General features: G+C 44.7%; 1 protein-coding gene across 1 annotated transcript in view; it reads left to right on the top strand.

Moving 5' to 3' along the window:
• Nucleotides 1-19873, top strand: part of ENPEP (glutamyl aminopeptidase) — a 441170-nt gene that overhangs the window by 363929 nt on the left and 57368 nt on the right. Inside the window, exons 12-14 of the mRNA XM_069630729.1 lie at nucleotides 869-1005; nucleotides 3459-3514; nucleotides 19178-19328. Of these exons, the coding sequence (XP_069486830.1) occupies nucleotides 869-1005; nucleotides 3459-3514; nucleotides 19178-19328 (344 nt within the window). The remainder of the gene's footprint in view (nucleotides 1-868; nucleotides 1006-3458; nucleotides 3515-19177; nucleotides 19329-19873) is intronic.

Genomic DNA, 19873 nt, shown 5'->3' with positions numbered 1-19873 from the left:
TGTTCTCTGTGTCCTTACCTTTCTATGCATCCATTGCAGATACTGGGGTCTTGACTGATTTTCTCGTTTTGCTTTCTCTCAAATGTCTCTCGTGTGTGTTTACATTTGATACAGAAGTCGTCTCTCAGGTTTAGGCTTCTAATGAACTCTTACAGATTGCTGCACAGTTTGAATGAATGTATAGGTTTTGAGGTTACAATGTGGATCTTTGGGTTGGCATTGACAGTGGAACTTGATTTGGCGTGTAATTTGCAGGATTTACAATGCAGTTTTGCTGTTTAGGTGAGTATGGTAGTCCATAGGGTTTGGTTGGGTTACTCTGTTCAAAAGTGTTTTTCTGTCTGAGAAGCTGGCTTTGCAGTTAGGGGCTGAAGGTTGCAGTGGTTTTATGAAGAGTTGTGGATGTGCTTTTCCGATGTTCTTCTTGTGTATTGCTTGATCTCTGTCGATTAAGGCAGGATGTTCCTCTTGCTCATATTAATCTTTTAACCTTAAATCCATTTGTGATCTTTCATAAAAAGATCAAAGCAAAATCATGGTTCTGGTGTTTTCAGTGGGGCGTTCCAGTGGTTTCCGACTAGCACTTGAGGGTTATTTGTGGGAAGATGGTCCCTCCGCTTATGAGAATCTATTGCCAAGTACAAGAAGAGCCACGTCCTGTGCAGAGTAAACATTTCAATGACTGTTTAATGTGTAGTAAAAATGGTCATGAATTTGAATTAAGCCCTTGCACACCCAAAAATGAGTTTCTTTAACTGCTAGCATGACATTTTACATACCAGTAGGCTATTGGAAACACTGCATGCATTATATAACAAGCGCTCTTTTGCTTGATGTGTGATCGCACTATGCTTTCTTTAATGCACAGGAGTCACTTTGGCTGGCTATGACCCTATGACGGATGGGTTTCTGAAAATTAATCCTGCCCACGTGGGATTTTTCCGTGTAAACTATGAAGAACAAAGTTGGGACACATTAGCAGGACTTCTGGTGGACAACCACACGGTACGTTGCTGCCTGCTGGTGAAATGATTTCCCTTTTCAGCATCTTTTAATAGGATGTACATGAAAGATGTCCTACCTTCATCCTTAGGATTTCCTGTACACTGGACCTTACGTGACTGGATGGAGAGTGGCTGCATTGGCAGAACAGGACAAGAGTGGAACAGTGAAACTGAGGCAAGGGCTAGCATCTGTACAGTTGTATAACACCAAAAGACATGGCCCCTGGCTTCTAAATGCAGAGGGGTGCCCTTCCAATTGCTGCAGACCATGGTCAGGGCCAAGCAGGGGGAGTCTGAATAACTGTACAATGGTACCCCTTCTCCTCCTCATGCTATAGAAAGAGACAAGGAAGTCTGTGCCAAACAGAGTTGTTGAGCATACGGAGAGGGTAGCATGCGGGGTAGTTTAGTGTGTTCCTGGTCCAGCTTTACAACATACAATCTTTATTAAGGGCTGCAAACGTTATGCAAAGTCTTTCATGAAGATGTTTCAGGTTTGTGGCTTTACACTATGGCGATGTTGTGGCACGTGTATCTCGCAGATTTAAGCAAAATGCAATCATTTTCAACATAGAAGCCCATGTGTAGGGTCATTTGTAGAAGAAGCTGTGGCAGATGCTTAATAAGAATGCATGGAGAGCTGAGTAGCTACGTGGGGAGGGTGAAGAGTTTTGGAGGCATCAAATTAAAGACCAAATAGAGAATGAGATTGATTGATTGATATTGATTGATATTTTATTTCTATTGTGCTCGTGCACAAGTGTTTCGGAGCGCGACAAGGCAAGGGAGGGGAACAGGGGCGAAAAAAAAACGCGATCTTACTAGGCCCAGTGACATTGAAAATGCGCAGGTGCATGGGAGAAGGGGAGGGGAAAAGTGCATGGAAGGAGGAGAAGTGGCAAGTGTGAGGCAGAGGAGAAACAGATAAACAACAAATAATAAAGGCAACAAACAGTGGTAGCGCAGCCAGCAATTTGCAACTGCTGGGTTTAAGGCAGCAGACAGGGTAGGTCTGATAAGTGCAGGAAGAAAAAGGGGGGGCTGTAAGGGTACAGATACAGACCCCAGTGCAAGGGGTGGCCCAGAGGCAGTGCGGGAGGGTGGCAGGGTGAGCAGGTACCTGGGCCCGGAGGACAGAGAGTGGCCAGGTGCACGGTGCCAAGAGAGAGCAGATCAGCAGGGGAGATGGGGAGCGAAGGCAGAAGAAAAGAGGTAGGTCTTGAGGTGCTTCCGGAACCGGAGATGGTTCTCCTCACGTTTTAGAGTGGCAGGGAGGCTGTTCCAGAGGGAGGCCCCAGCCGAAGACAGAGATCTACCCCCAGCTTGTTTCTTTGAAAAACGACTGACCCTGAGGGAATTGGAGGTAGAGGAGCGAAGAGCTTGAGAGGGGAGGTATTTGCGGAGGGATAGCTGAAGGTACTACAATGAACTACAATGTAAGATTGATGTTGGGGTGTATGAGCTGAAATGAGCAAGACCACTCGTCCTTGCAGTGTCCCTCTTTAAAAATGTGGTTAGTCATGAATATTTTCAGGTCACCCATGGGTAGGTGAACTGTCAGGCACTCCATACCTCTCCCCTCCCCTGGGTCTCCTTACTTCATATTGTTAGGCCCACGCCCCTTGCAACATCCCTCCCCTCACTTTTTTCAAATCCCTCTGCAGGGTATTGATCCCTGCCAAACATCCCCCTAGCAGCCCACAAATAACTGTTTTCTATTTCTAATGTGGGTTGGTACATTTGTTCTAGAACTAATCACACCCTTTTTACTGTGAGCAAGTTCACCTGGGTTAGGAAACGAACACTGTGTTTTCTATTTCAAGCATAAGTGTGTCTGCTCACATTGCAAAAGGAGTTCCCTTCTTTGAATATTTTCAGCATGAGCAGGCCCACTCACACTGAAAATAAAGTACTTTTCATGTTTAGCTCATGCAGGCCTGCCTGCATTAACAATAAAAAAAGTTTCTATTTCTAACACTCGAAAATATAAAAACATCTATTTCGAGCAGAAGCCGGTGTACATACAAATAGGAGAAGACCTTTTTGTATCTCTAGTTCTACTGGCACTGGCGGGGAACACACAACATGCCCCACTGTCATCGGTATGGTTGTCTCACTTTTTGGGGGCTTGTGGAGAATGTCAGCTTCCCATCCTCTGCAATGCCAGTGCCTGGGTGAGCCTCAAAACATGTCAACTGAATCTCTGAAAAAGATTGAAATCCCAAAATGTGTGTAATTCACGTTTTCCTCAGACTAGTTCGTCTAGGCCCATTGCGAGCCCTTGAACAGTGTATCTATGACTGATTGCACGTTGCACACATTTGTGAAGCTTGCATTTTGTGTTTCTTGGTAGATTTGTTATTGTTATTTTTTTAAAATACTGCCTAAATGTATTAGTATATGTATTCCTTTAAAAATGGCCTTGTATAGTAAATCTGCATATTTATTTCTTAGATATTTTCTGCGGCTGACCGTGCCGGCACTTTTGATGACGCCTTTGCTTTTGCAAGGTAGGTGTGTTGTTGAAGACTGCACTTTTTATTAACATATTTCAGGACTTGGAACTCATTTTCATGTTTAATAATATTGGCTATCTGGTATTTCTGTCACCAGAACCTTTTAAATTCAAGCAGCGACCCTGTGACTTGCCTCTTTGCTGCTGCGAGATGATAGCACTGCCTCCATAGAGCACTCACGCATCTGCATAGAGCACTCACGCATCTGCTCACGCTCTTCTTATAATGATTCAGCTGTTAGTAGTGGAGATCTTTGAAGGTAAAATATGAAGCCAAGAAATGAGGAGATGGGCACAGCAGAGTGAGATGATGAGGTTCAGAAAATCGGGATAACAGCCATCATTATACCATTAACACGTTTAATGTCGTTCTCTTGATTTGTGGGTTTGTCTTAGTGTAGCAGCTCCTCCTTCCTTGTTGCTCCTCATAATACCAGGACTTTCTTGTCTTGTAAAATAGCAGCATGCAAAGTAATGAAATCAAGCAACAAAAATCCATGTCGGTTAACACCTTGAGAGCTAAGGGTAAATCAGTTGTCACACGTAGACCGCCTATCGCACACGGCCATTTGCTGTAGTCCTGAACTCCAACAAAAAGGAGTGATCATCCTTTGTCATCTTCTCTAGCATAGGATGTAAACCATGTGCTCATCAACAGGACATTGAAGCAAACCTTAATAGAAAATCTTTCGCACTTGAACATTCCCATTCACATTATGGCAACATTGGTTGAAGAGAAGGAACACAAATCGAAATACAAATGGGGGCTAAGGATTATGTAGAAAATCCATTACCGCAAGGGATTCCCTGACATCTGCTGCTATTCAGTTCAAATCTAAGTGTTCTTATAGGGAAAGAATATAGTATGGGATCTAATGCTCCAGTCATAGGTGCTAATGTATGGTTTAATAGTGCCTTATTTATACCTGGCCAAAACATACGGCCTACAGTGTTTGGGTTGTTGTAGAGTACTCTAGATAGAGTTTTAGGAGTCTTAGTTGTTTGTTTTTATATAGTCTCTTGGTCTCAGGATTTTCTTTGCTTTTTGTTGTCCTAGTGTGTGCCCCTTTGTCCTAGTGTTTGTTCATGGGTTGTTAGATTGACCCATATAAAACATAAGAAACAATCTGCTGTTTCTTCGTGTCTCTTTTCCCCTTTATTTCCACGAATAAAACTTAAAAAGGCAATACTCATTCCTACCCATGACTCTAACAACTACAAAAAGTAATTGACCCTTTCCCAGTTTCCTCTCGGCTGTTTGTTATTGTTCTCGCATCTACCCACTTACTTTTGTGGTGGTTGTGTTGGTTGGTCATAGTGTAGTGCTGGGTACTGTCCTTTGTTTAGGAGAACGTTGACTTTTTCTCGCTGTGTTTTTGGTTCTCAGGGCATGTTCACTGTTGGATTCTCTGTCTTTGGTATTCCTTTTTTCTTTGTTGGCTTGTTTTCTCAAGGTGCACTTGACACTCTGGGAGGAGAAGATGGTGGGACGAGAGGAGGAAGTGGTGTAGCTGCATTTTTCTTGCCAGAAGGAGCAGGATTTCCCCATTTTTGATGTGTGGTGGGTGGGGCGCTCCTGCTGTTTGTTGGTGCCAATTCATGGGCCTGTGCCACACAGCATCACTGGTCCTCCAAGTCATTGGGGTACTTGCTGTGACATTGCAGAGGACTCAGAAGAAGGTGTGGAAGGAGAGGCAGGGCCATGGACATCAGGAGAGGCCCTGAGCACAGAGGCATGGAGAAAGGGTCCTCAAGTAGAGGCTACCATTGTGGCAGAACATATGTGGGGTGGTTGGGCACCACAATACCAGCAGATGTCACCGGAAGAGGCGCTCAGCACCATAGGGGTGCCACACTCATCCCTAACATCAGCCATGTTGGAAAAGGGATGGGGCTTACTAGCCCTTTTAAGCCCTCCAATGCCCTTCCCCTGTGAGACCTTTCAGAGACAGGTAAGTGATCAGTCAGGGTAAGTAGCCAATCCTGGGAGAGGGTTGGGTATTTAAGGAAGTACATGTGAGTGTGCCAGTGTGGATTAGTTGGGTGAGGACAGGAGATGCTGTAGGACTTCCGAGACACCAGAGGAGGCGAGAGCGGGAGGAGTGCGGAGGCAATTGTTAAGGAGGGGGTCTGTTGAGTGTTTGTGTGAGAGATAGAGGAGTGTGAGCAGTAGAGGTAGAGTAAAAGTAGTGGAGTGGGGTAGCAGGAGTGGCATAGGTAGTGGTGGTTGGGAGTAGAGGTGGTAGGTAGTGGGATTAGAGAGCAAAGGACATTAGTCGTAGAGTGAGAGTTGGTAGTAGAGCAGTGAGCAGGGCACCATATCCTTGAGGTCCCTGAGGGTTGAACAGGTGCTAGTAAAGTGGAAGCAGGGCACCACATATCTAAGTAAATCGGAAGGTAGTAGAGAGAGTTAGTGATAGTAGCAGACTGGGAATAGTGGTTGTGGTAGTAGCGGGAGAAACAACAATGAGTTGGAACATAGGAGTAGATATTGGCATAGAGTAAAATAGGAGTTAGTATTACAGGAACAGTAGTAGGCAGAGATGTAGAGTGAGGGGAAGGAGGGAGAAGAAGGAACAGAGGTAGTAAGAATAGGAGTGGGAAAAGGAAGTAAGAACGATGGGTGGAGGTGGCAAAGCAGAGTGTGAGATTGGAGGGACAGTGACGTGGTAGAAGGAGAACAGTGAAAAAGTTCAGTATAGTGAAGGGTCAGGAGTGAGAGGCTTTGATACGTGGCACTGGGTGAAAGAAGGCACCATTCCCTATTCCCAGAGAAACTAACCAGTGATAGGAGAGGGAAAGTTAGAAGTTTCCTATGAAGACAGGTAGCCAGCCCGTTATGGCCGTCTGGAGCTGGGATGTTGGTCCCAGGCCTGGGGAAGTCGAGAGAGGAAAGGGCCGGCCCGAGCACCAATCATCCCCAGTCCCTTAGACCCCAAAGAATCAAGAACAGAAACAAGTAAAAGCCATTCTGACAATTAAGTTCAATAAACACCCTTGGACTTTTCCAAAGTGCCAGTGTGGTTATTTGTGGTGGACCGCCCTGTCACAACATGTAGACTTCAAACATGTAGAAAGTAATGCAAGCAAGGGGATAGGGGAAGGGGGGAACAATCCTACTAGGCCTTGTACATTTGGATCGTGCAAGTGCAGGTATTTATAGCGCACTCTATTTTTGGGGTTTTTTGTAGCGTGCATCCGGGATTCGAACCAGTGTTGCTCAGCGTGGTCTTGCTTCCAAGACCTATGCATTGCCAATGAGTTATCCTCCCTTCACAGTAGCAATCCAGTGTCACGCCACTGAGGTCTTCAGGTTGGGCAGAGGCAACTTGTGTAACACCTGTAGTACAATAGGCACAGTGCATTTTTGGCATGAAATGGGAGCAGATCTTCTGGATGGCAGCAACCATTTATTTCACAGGCTGACAATAGATGATAAAGCATATGACCATGATGTGAAAGACATGCACAATTCATGGGACATGCCGTGCCTGGCTAATTTATAAGGTAGCAAGGAAGTGCAATTGATTTCTCTGCTACAACAAAGCCCAGATGCAAATGACAAGGCCTTAGTCACTGGGCCTTTAGCTCCTCTGCATTCTCAAATATGTCAACTCCCTTGTGTCGTCTGCTCTTAATCGTTTGCCTGCTCAAAATTGTCCTGTGCCAAAGTGCTGACACCCATTGCCCCATAGCATCAGTCGAGGGCACCCTCTTGGCTGGTGGAGGAAGTGTGCTGTGACAACCAATGTAGTCAATGCTATGACCACTGGTCAACATGTCCATGGTGAAGTGGATTTTTTGTCCCATGGACTGCTGCAGTGCCCGACTATTGTAGCCATGAATTCATCATACAATTCTGTTACAAACTTGTGAGAGAAAAAAACAGTGGTCGTTGCCTTCCCAGCGGTGAACCACATTTCCCATAAGCTGCTGAAATCCATGGTTTTTCATTAAAGTGAAATGCGAGAGGACTATTGCCAACTTCCTAGCTAGGCTAGCATTGAACAGAATGTGTCTGTCGTGTGAAGCGACATTTTCAGTCACTCTCAAATGCTTCCACAACACTGGCCAGGTGCAATGGGGATCACTTGTATGCATTGCCGAGGTACGGTAGTAGCGTTTGGTGCACCACTCCCAAGCAGTGGCCCAGCTGTCATATTTTCAGGCATAATTGTGTGGTCTGGTGGTAGGATTCTGTTTGTCAGATGGTATGGGGAAAGAACTATTTCATATGTTTTTACTTCTTTCCATTGATATTGAAATTTATATTTTACGCTCGTACAGAAGTGTTTCAGAGCGGGACAAGGCAAGGGAGGGGAACAAGGGAGAACAAAACAACGATCTTACTAGGCCCAGTGACATTGAGAACACGCAAGTGCATCATATGAGACTGCATAGATGCGGTCCTGAAGTTGGTCCTGTCAAGGAGTTCCCCCCTTCTCACCTGAGTTCGATCTTTGCTGGATTTCTTGATCAATGCCTTCTTGCGTACTACTCGAGTCTTGAATAAGGCTGCACGAGTCTCTTCCGACTCCAGCGTGCGTTCAAGTACCGGGAAGCAAGGGTCCAGGAATCCAGGAAATAACAGGGTGCGCAACTAGCACACAAGTCCAGGAATCAAGAAAGGGAGGAAGGGACTAGAATTGGGTTAGGGTGGAAGAAGCAAGGGAATAATACCACGAGCTACGGAGCACACGTCTGGTCGCTACTTCGCAATAGCATTGAGACGCGCGGGCCCGTGGGCGCGTGGCATATTTATGGAATGTACTACGTGCGCTGTCAAGGCTGGTGCACGGTGTGTCACGTGATACGGCCATGTTGGGAGAAACAATGAATGCAAACCCTGCCATGACAAGGACCAGGAAGTCCAGAAGGGGCACATTCTGTGGGTCATGACAGGTCCCTTACTTCCCCAGTGCACCATTTTCCAGCAGAGTGCGTACGTGGTCAGATTGAAATGCTGTTTATTTGGTGAGACGCACACCCACAATTTTGACTTTCAGTATAGGCTAACAGCACATACGCTAGCCTCATTTGGGTGTTATAATGCCACAAAATTACATGATGTGCTTTCTGATCTGTAACAGAAGGCTGTTTTGCGAAGAGATGGTACACAGGTTGGGTGCAAGCTTCCATTACTACTACAGTTTCTGTATCATTGGTGTCATGCTAACACTCATCCTCTATATTGCTGCTTCCCAGCAGCAACACACATTCCCTTATGGGCTCTGATGGATCTAAAACGTTGTCTTTTTCAGCATCATTGTCTTACTCATCATCATCATTAGTGTCTAACTTTACATTGATGGGGTTGTGGGGATAGCAACATGGTATTATTAATATCTTCCCACTGCAACTACACAGTTTGTTGTTCTTCCGTGATATTCAGTAGATACAATGTGTGCTTCTCCCCTCTCTGACCCTGTCAGTCTTGGTGGATGCTCATTGCCATGGTGCAATGCACCTCCACTTACGTTTACTACTCGGCATGTTCTCTGGAGTGCTTATGACAGGGGTGTGAAATGTGAATTGTGTGATACCCTCAATGTACCAGGTGCAATTCTGGGACCCAGTGTACACAGCAAGTGCTGCTGCAGATGTGAAAAGACAGGGAGCAGCAGGTCTCTATCTGCTGTCATGTTGCTGACATGTTGTCCCCATGTGTTGTGCACTCACTGACACCACTTCCTTGAATCTCTGTTGCTTCCAACCCCAAATATCCTGCAAGAATACATCCCAGACTAGCTTCCCTCCTGGATTCTCTGCTACTCCTCCCACTTTCCACCCAATGGCACATGTCTCGTCCACTAACATAAAAAGGCAGGCACTGACTAGTGTATCAGCTGGCCACCCGAATATTTACTGCTTCCTTCCCCCAGTACCTACATCACACCGGAAATATACCCCGTCATCTGGAGTCCAGGGAATCCGGAATAAAAACGTTCTGAGAGGCCTTCAATCACCAATCCTGTATTTTCAGGAGTCACACCAAGAGGTGAAGATGCAAGAGGGCTTTCTCTGAAGGCTCTGCCCACCTCACTGGAGTCAGGGAGAGGAGGGTAACCAACCCAGGAGCAATAGCAAGACGAGCCAGGGTATTTTTCGCTGCAGTGCTACAACAGCAAACTGTGTTGACAGAGCATGCCTCGGGGAAGGAGTTTGCCTGGGCCCTAGAGGAAGGACAGCCATCAGAACATCTGTTGGGACAGGAAGAGCCAGAGTCACTGCTGGCAGGACCGGTTTTATTGGCTGCATGGCCACTGAAAAAACTCTAGGGGTTAAGGTGGTGCAGGAGCAGTGGTCAGTCTTGGAGCAGGCAAAAAAAGGAGGGGGGACCTCTTATGCCTCCTTTGTTTTTAATGATGCTTGTGTAGTTTCCTTCCAGAGGAATATGCCAAACAACTACCTTTCCTTTTTGGTGCTCCATTTTCTAAATATACATTGTCTAAATACACAAGGTAGGACCCGAACATGTTTTAATTGCGGAAATGTTCCTGCGGCTCTATTAACCATGGTTTTTTTGCCACAACAGTTTTTGGGGGTTTCTTTAAAAAAAATACATGTGTTGTGTGTTTGGATAGGGGATTTTGGGGTGGTGGCTGGCAGGGTGAGGTGGTGGGTTAGGTGGGGATGGAGGACCCCCCTATTAAAAGAAAATCAGCAAAACCGTGACGAAAACACCATAGTTAGAATAGCCGGGGTGAAATTAACGGCAATTAAAACATGTGCAACCCCCATGGACTTGCCCATTGCACACCCATCCTCCTACACTGTCTCCAACCTTTGCTCTCTGTAACTTGTGGCACTCTTACAGGGGCTCTGCCTATCCCCTGCATCATGGACACTGTGCCACTTTGGATGGTTTCAAATCTGCCTTAATGCATCACCTCCTTAGCCTGGGAGGGGCTCCCCGGCATAGAGAATCACAACACCTCTCTGCCCCGAAACCTCCTCCTCATTTCTACTGCATAGCTCTGAACATTTTGTGGTACTCTTGTAAATAGTTGTTGTTCACCCTTCAGTTGATCTGCACCACCCCCATTTTGTGTAGTAATGTTCTTCTTTACTTGGCTACTATTGTACCATCATCATTCTGTATTTTCCTTACCTTGCAAGGCACCCATTAATGCTGATGGGTTCTCTGTACAGTTTTTCTGGAAGAAGAACTGTTACACTATCTCCAATGAATACAAATACATATTTTCAAGCTTAAACACACACTATTGCTTGCACGTCACCCACACTGCTTCCCCCGTTTCCAGCACACCACTTCTGTGTCCTGTGCACACAGCCTTCTGGTGTGTGTGCTGCTAGGGCAGGGCGCCTGACAAATGTTCTTGCAACCATGAAAAAGGGAAACCAACCAACCGGTCCAACAGCACATCCACTACGGAATCACGTGACCAGGCTCCAGCTACAGCATTGAACACAGGGAATGCTGCGAGCAGAGGTGTGAGTATTGGGCGAGCTCTTGATTGCTTCATTTATGGTAAATATGAAAGCTAATGGCACAGGAAGGGGCCTGTGGTGGTGAAAGTGCATTGTGTTGGTACTGGGATGTGGAAGACTGTGAGGGGCTATCGGTAGTGCATCACTTTGTAAATCTGAAGTCTGCTTCTGTTCCCTAAGGTTTATGGACATGTGTTCAAGTACATCAATGGACGAACTTGCAGAAATATCTTTTGTTAATCACCCCCATTTGTTTATTTCTTCACATCTGATTTGACCAAGTCTATGTGAATGAGATCTTAACGGCCTTGTTTCAGCAACAAAAACTGCATAGCATTAGAGTCTATGCCTCTTCACAAATCACACATTCATTGAAATGTGTTGTACTTGCTGGAGTCGGATTTGTTCGTGCTTCGTGCTGTCTCCACTGAATGCTGCCGTGTGACCTTTAAGAAGAGCTCTGCCTCTGTTTGTTTGAGGATTGGACAACTCATAAATTTGAAACATACGCGCACTCGCGCGCTCACTTGGGGCAAGTACTGGTTAAGTACTGCTTGGCAGCGAGTCCCCCTGCGCGTTGTACTTGCTGGAGTCGGATTTGTTTGTGCTTCATGCTGTCTCCACTGAATGCTGCCGTCTGCCCTTTAAGAAGGTGACTGGTGCACACTTCCTGGCTACAGTGTTTGGACTTTGTTGGACTTTGGACTTTGTTTGGACTTTCCTGTGTCCATTTTCCTGATTTTCGTTTTTTTTCTCTCTTTCCTAGAGCTCCGCCTCTGTTTGTCCATGGATTGGACAACTCATACATTTGAAACATATGCGCACCCGGGCGTGCTCACTCGGGGCAAGTACTGGTTAAGTACTGCTTGGCTGCTTAGCTGCGCAGCCAGCGGTCCAGGCGACTGTCCCCTTAATTATTTTTATATTTTCATCTTTTCCTTCTTATTTTGATTGGTAAGCAAACTCCAAAGATTGCCAAAGATTGCCATTGCCACTATTATTTTAGTTTGGCTGTTTGGTTGTTTGGGTTGCTCTGTAGACAGCTATTTTTTTTATATTCTTTTATTTTTCCTGTTGCACATATTGTTTTGTTTGTTTACAAAGAGTTGCTTCCCTCCCTAGGCACTGTTGCACGCGCTTTCATGGCATACTCTTTAAAAACAGACATGCCCGTAACTTTCCAGCCAAATAGTGTAACCATGTTGCTTGCACGTGCCTCATGTTCCTCTTATAATTCATGTTCCTCTTACAAATCTATTATCTTGTCCCCTGCTCCCATGACTCCTGTCATGGAGAGTGACTTTACCAACTCTGTCCCCTCCAAATGATGCCCCTTCTCATACACCTAGAGTGTTCCTCCCAGACACTGCAGCGGACAATATTGCACCTGGGCCCCATTCCAAATGTTCAGCCTTGCCCCTTTCAGATCACACCATGCTTCACACTCCCTTGACACATCTCCCTCGTTTGAGGGAAGGGTCTCCCAATGCCGCGGCGCCCCAAACCTCCTCACCGTGCTCTGACCCTGACCTTTCGCTATACACGAGCCAGTGGGAGTCTCCTACTTCCATGTTTCTTGGCTCACACGGCGTCGCCGAAATCACGTCAGGTACAGCATCCTCCCCAGGTTCTCCAACAGTCTCCTTTGTATATCCTACACCAAGGAGAGCGCGTGCACCAGTCTCCCATGTACCTCCTCCCCCAGTTCCTCACCCCCCTCCCGCCCTTCCCACGCTTCATGTTACTCTGGCAGCCATGCACCTGAATATGGTGTCCCTGTCCAAGCTATATGATGGGCTAGATGCTAAAATTATGGAACAATTCACCCAAACCCAACAAGTGCTATCTTTCCTTGAATTGTTGCAACGGCACTTCAAGTTAAACTCTCAAATACCCTTAACTTCGGATGTTGCACCAGTAGATGACGTTTCAATCATTACAATTGGTTCAGTCAGGTCCCCACTTTCTCAACCTGCTTCCACTCTCCCAACTTTTGCGAATATCATCATTCCAGAAGTAGATAGTGGCATTGCCGCCGGCACTCTACCATCACGTGAGTCATGGCTAAGCCTCCCCTCCACGCCAGTGGCTGACGTTCCCTCTTCATCTACTGTCCCCATGACAGCCGTGGTACCCATCGTGAAGGAGGTCCTGTCCACTACACCACCTGGTATAACAGAGAAAAAACGACTCCCAAGGTGCTTTGCTCGTCTTTCAAAGCAAAACCAAAACTGTCGCAGTTTAAGACTTCCAAAACACACCATGAAAAAATCTTTTTTCAAAACATTGAATGCCAATACAGACAAAATTATACCAGCCAAAGCAGTATCGTGCACACCTCCAGCACCTGCTACTGTACCTTTGGCTATTTTGCCATTCAAACCTGTTTCGCAAGAGCCCACTGTTTTATTCCAAGTTCTGGCAGCGCCCCCTATGCTTCTCCCGGCTGCCCCCTCCAAGGAGATTGCGGTCACTATGCTTCCCAGTCACGCTCTCTGTGATCCCGCACTTGTGCCTCAAAATCTGGCGGTGCCTCCAGTGACCACATCCCTCCCACCTACATCTTACCCCCCACTGGATGCTCTCATCCGGGAATTGGATTGCGCCAATGTGCAGAGAGTACCGAAGCCTGCTAATAATATATTTTCACAGATACCTAAACAGAACACTGTGGTTCACCCTTCCACAACGAATCCAAATGAGATCTGCAACCCTACCATTGTCCACATACATAAGGCTGTGGATTCTTATTTAGCGTCACGCTCTAAGGCTCCAGTATTGAAATCTGACTCAAATTCCCAAGGACAGAACGCTAATTTGCTCCAATGGCTCCTTCCGAGTGCTGTTGTTCCCAATTTAATTGACTTATGTCTTCCCCCTCTGCTTCATAGCACTGACCATCCTCTGTCCTCCCAGCACATGGCAACCTCCTCCCTTCCAAGCAATTTCATTGAGCCAATTGTTAATTCTAATCGACAAGATGACTCTGCTCTGAAATCTAGACACAAAGCCTTTGACACCCGAAAATGCCATTCTCTTATTTTAAAATGTCAAGGAGGCAATTTCGGCACTTATGATCTGAACAGACGCAGTGTGTTAAATATTTTTTCGGAATTAGTGGAGCTTGAAGATATCTGCTCGAGTGATATCGAACAGATCGAGTTCATTTCTGAATCTACTTGTTCAATTGTACGTTTCTGGATTCCATCTGGAATTGTGTTGAATACTGTTTGGTAAGCAAAAATGCAGTTGTTTAAAATGGGATTTCTGTTAGCGCACGACCCAGCGCGTATACATGTAGGAAATGATGCAAACTAATCAATGCAAATTATACAGAATAATGAAATGACAGCGAGAAATTCTCATCCCGACCATCGCTATATGTCATAACCATCAGTAATTTCCAAAGAATGTTCCTGTACTATCACAAGCTGTAACACACGAGGCCATTCCCATTTGCAAACCTCTATTTCCAGCTTTCCCATAGCGTATGACATCATAGCTCTGCAGGAAACCTGGCTTTTAAATTTACCAGCATGGAATAATTATGAGGTTGTACTGTTACCAGCGATTGCAGGCACCAAAGGTCATCCCTCCTCGGGCGTGTTGGTGGGGTTTAATATGTCAAAGGGCTTTTCGGTTCAATCTTGGGATTCGGTGTCGGCCTATATCCAATCTGTGAAAATGTCATGCCCATCTCACACATTAGCTCTGATTAACATTTATCGCAACCCTCTCGGACTAACAGACACAGCCTTTTATGGAGGTATGTCCAGATTGCTTGACCTCATATCTATCACTCCGGGCATCACAGATACCATCATTGTTGGAGACCTTAACCTTGACTGTTTACATCCTAAAGGCAGAAATACCATTGCCAAAGTTAAGTGTTGGTCCACATTCATGCTGGAACTAAATTTCCATATGACCAATGGTGCTATACAGGGTGACATTCCAGCTCACCGGACGTGGCAGATAGAAACCATGACTAGCACCATTGACTATATGTACACTCATACCAACTTGAATGGCCACATACAATCCTTTGAAGCCATTCCCCAAATACATAGTGACCATCCTTTGCTAGTATTAACCATAAAATGGGTTTCTGCACCTTCAATTCATACATTTTTTCTGCAAAATGTACTTGTTCACAATGCAAAATCCCGTTTTCGTTGGTCTGAGACCAATCTTCTAGCTTTTTCTAAATTGGTCACCTGTAACAATAACTCCTATAATCCAAAGCAGTATACAAACCGCTTGTTCACCTTCAAAAGTCCAGTGAATACCGCCAATCGCCAAGGAGCCCTACACAAACATTCATTTAATCCCCTGGTTAAAGCCAGGAAGACCGAATATCAGCGTAAAAAGAGACTAATTTGCAAATTTAATTTGCCCTCTCGTAATCAGCAACTAAAATCTGCCAAATGCAAATATCGCAACTGGATGCGGCAACATCAAGCCGATATCCTGCAGCATGATAGCGAACACATGCTTAGATTAATAGCAGACAAGAACACCGTAGAAACCTGGCCGTCTTTAATCGTGGAATAGTGGAAGAATGTAGTGCCCATCAGGCTCAACCTTATATGCAAATTCTTACTGTTTTTGAGGCATAGTGGATCCAGCACTATACCCAATTGCATGAGGATCCTAAATTTTCTAACACCGCCTACAGACAAGAAGGACAAGGCAAATGGCTTCTAGAATGCTCTCCGACCATTCTCGAGGGATATATTAAGCACATCAGTCCCTCAAGAGCCATGGGTCCGGATGGCCTAAGTAACTTTATGTTTAAATCAAATCCCGTCATGTGGGCCAAAATCTTGCACGATCTATTCCAGCAGATCATTACATCACGCTGTATTCCTACCTCGTGGAAAAGCTCCATAATATTTCCAATTCATAAAAAAGGTGATCGAACTCTTCCATGTAACTATTGGCCCATTGCACTGCTAAATGCGCTTGGGAAGCTCTTTGCTAAACTAATCCTCAGCGTTTTTAACAGCTGGACAAAAATCACCCTTAAAAGAGATCCTTTCCAGACGGGCTTTCTAGCAGGCATGGGCATGAACATTAACTGGCTTTGCCTCAATGCAGTCAAATCCCAAGCGCAATCGTCAAAGCAGGCAATCTACTTTGCCTTTGTAGATCTTCACAGAGCCTTTGACGCCATTTCTCACCCCCTGTTATTCTCTAAATTGACAAGAGATAAGTGTCCTTACACACTACAACAAATCATCCAAGTGTTACATTGTGATACTTCCGTTCGTATCAGACTAACTTTAGAAGGGTTGTTGTCTTTGGCAATTCCAACTGCCCGTGGCCTCAAACAAGGCTGTTTACTCGCTTCAGCCATTTTTAACTACTTCATGCATGACGTACGCCAGGTTTTTGAGGCAATACCATCGGACTCTCCCAAATTAAATAATATTCAAATCCAGACTCTTATGTACGCGGATGGAATGGTACTGCTTTCAAAAACCCTGAGTGGTCTTCAAAACCTCCTCAATGCATTTATTAGTTATATAGAAAAAAATGAATTGCGAATCAATACTTCTAAAACTCAAAGTGTCATCTATAAACCAAATCATTTCTCAAGACAAAAATCATTATGGACAATTAACCAAATTCCTCTGTTAACAGTCCCAAATTATGTCTACTTGGGAATGATATTCGATGGTAATGCCTCAGTTTCTGGCCATCTGGATGTTGTAAAGCAAAAACTAAACACAACTATCTCTCAGGCCAAAGTCATCATTGTCAAGAATTGATGGTCGTGTAGATGATGAAACCTCCGTCCCCAAGTACCACACGGACAAGTATAGAATATAACTGCCCGTGCAATCTTTGGGGCCACAGGTGTGGAGTGTCATCAGCCTGGAACCAGGAACATCGGAAGTGAACCCCCTGACCGCTGTAAGGCAAGCAACTTGGTTAGAGAAAGCAAGACAAGACAGTGAATGGTTACAAGGACAAGTCACAATCTTTCTTACCCCAATGGCAGTGGTCAGATACCCTGGGTGAAGTACTGGGCAGGATTCTATGATGATCGACGGCGGTAGGCAGCAGATGGTAATGTGGCACTCTTGATGAAAAGAAACACCTGCTTTTGGCAAGAAATATGAACAAAGTACTGCAATGGGAAATCCGTAATCAGTACAAGATGATCGTGGTCAGAAAACCGGCCGGTCACGACAATAACAATGGATGATCCAAAAACAAATCCAAAGGAAAAACCAAGTTCGTATTTTCATCCGGGAAAGATCGCCAAAGCAAAGGTATATTTGGTAATCGGTTGTCCCAAATTGAATTCGATCAGATCGATACATCTGAGCAAATATGCACCGACAAATGGAAACATGGAGGACTGGTGGTTCAGAATCCTGAGTGGGAGTTCCGTCAATCTAACTTGCTCGGTGATAAACTTTATTGACATGCTCGATGTATAAGACTGTGGGCTGGACACGGGAACTGTCGTCCTTGTGTCCTTTCTTTATTGAATAGGGAATTGATTAAAGAATTGCGTATTTCAAAAAGTTTATTAATAAACTAAGAAAAAAAAAATAATAAAAGAAAAAAGAAAAAAAGAAAGCAAAGGTACCAAGGAGAAGCAGAGCAGGTCCGTGAAAGCAGTCCGTGATCAAGGATTCCAAGGAACAAGAAGCAGAAAAACGCTCTACAAGACTTTCCGTAAGCAGCTGTGAAGCGAAGTGTGAGCGTTTGCTCGAACCTTTTGAAAAGCAAAAAAGTCACGTGAGCGCATCACGTGTTACGCTTCCTTCCTGATCGCATGATGCGTGCTTCTCGTCTTGTGTAACCAATCGAGCCTGTTACTTCCTGATCACGTGCCGCTTAACGGGACGGGGCCCAACACCAATCCGGAGACCATGAAGTGGCATGGACAGTCTCCATGGTAACCACCACTGGAGGTAAGGGGCTTGTGTCGGAAAGGAGTTTCTCTTGAGTGGTTTGCTGTGCCAACATGAGCTGTAGTCCAACCGCCGTCGGGAATTACATGGGGACATGGTGGTAGTGCGATGTGTGACCAGTGTGACCGGGGACGTGACAATCATACATCGCTATGGTGCCTTCACCATGAAGCCAGCTGTGTTGTATTGGAAACAAAAAGCTATTCCATGCATTCTATATGGCCTCGAATCCCAACCACCATGGTCGTCAATAATCTTAGATAACCTGGAAGGCTAGTTTTGGAAAGCAATTCTCCAGCTTCCCCAATCCATCCCAGTAGTCTATTTGCGTTATGAATTAGGTTTAACCTCCTTACATGCACAATACTCATGGAAGGTTTGCGCGCTACTGCGCAAATGTTTGTTGTCAGCGAGTGAAAATAACATCTTAAAATTTATCTCTGACTACATAGTTAAAACCAACCATACCTTTATCAAATGCTGGTTGCGATCCGCTTATTCCATTTTAGCCCAAGCTAAAGTAACCCTTGAGATGTTGCTTACCAATCCTGACAAAGTTAAGAATCTAATTTATCGTTACGATTGGATTAACATCAGAGACAAATGCTTAAAGTACAAATCGGCCATTCCTGACAAATTCAAACATAAATGTCTAGGTTCTATAGAACCGTACCTCCTTAAGTTTCAGTGTAAATAAATACGCTCTGGAATTCTAAGGATGCGTCTAAATCTGTGGCACACTCGTGAATTGCTTGTTCAACGCAATCGCATCTCATTGGATCTAGCCTATTGTCGACTCTGCCGCAATACAAATGTTATGGAAACCCTAGAACACCTATTATCTCTGTGTCCAGCTTTAATCAGTGAGCATCAAACGTTTTTTAATCATCTTGGGATACTAGATCCAGTACAAAGATGGTCTTCCTTATTATGTACCACAAATATTTCCCTTCAAATAGCAATTGTCCATTTTTTACATGCAGTGAATTTATCTTTCTGAATATTTTATTTTTCAAGTTGTGTTCTAACAATCCATGTTTTATGAATTCTTCTTTTTTCTTTTCTTTCTTTTTATTATATAACATCTGCATTTTAATATATTTTATTGCATTATATTGTACTGTTGTTCTCTTCTTAAAAAGTGTAAAGTTTTGTATTGAAAAGTTGATTTAATTAATTAACTATATCAATAAAAAAAAGAAAAAAAGAAATGTGTACTGCTTCATTTATGTCCAACTTATGTCAAGTTGATTTCTCTCTTTTCTTCCCTTCAGAGCTGAGCTTGTTAGTTACCCAACTGCGCTGAACCTGACCAAATATCTCACACAGGAGGAAGAGTATCTACCCTGGCACAGAGTGATATCTGCTCTGTCCTACCTCACGGATATGCTGGAAGATGACAAGGAACTCTACCCGAAGTTCAAGGTACTGTGTCTGAATACATTTTGTTCAAATGGGAAAAGCAATGCAAATGCCACATCTCCAGTGCGTATGTTGATGGACCATGGAACCGACTGGTGTAGGATTGCTATTGACTTCTCAGGACACAAACCATAATTGTAGACACAACATCAAAACAAACATAGCTATTATTGGCTGAAACCTGTTCAGTTTATTGGACTTCTCCACTGCTGGCTGCCATGTGCTGTAGCTTTCTGTATTTTTGAATCAAAAAAAACATGTTTAAATGTACTTTTCCCCCAAAGTGCCTCCCATTTCATGCTGTCTGGATTTCACAATGTGCTTGTGCAGTGCATATCGCCAAATTAGCTTTTCCCAACTTGAGCACCAAAGGGGGGGGGGTGGGTGCAGTGTGACATTATATCATTCAAATTCATAAAGTGATAGACTGAGCATGCCCACAATCAAAATATAGCATCGGACACTGTACAGGATGCTTTGCTCAAAGGGGCCAATCTTAATTGCTGGGTGCTATCCCTCCATCGTCGGATTCTCTGCTTATTGTTGTG

The sequence above is a fragment of the Ambystoma mexicanum genome, chromosome 6q (assembly GCF_040938575.1).
Source record: "Ambystoma mexicanum isolate Mex_15411 chromosome 6q, UKY_AmexF1_1, whole genome shotgun sequence".
Classification (NCBI taxonomy): domain Eukaryota; kingdom Metazoa; phylum Chordata; class Amphibia; order Caudata; family Ambystomatidae; genus Ambystoma; species Ambystoma mexicanum.
The sequence above is the reverse complement of the archived record's forward strand: the minus strand, read 5'-3'. Positions and strand labels throughout refer to the sequence as shown.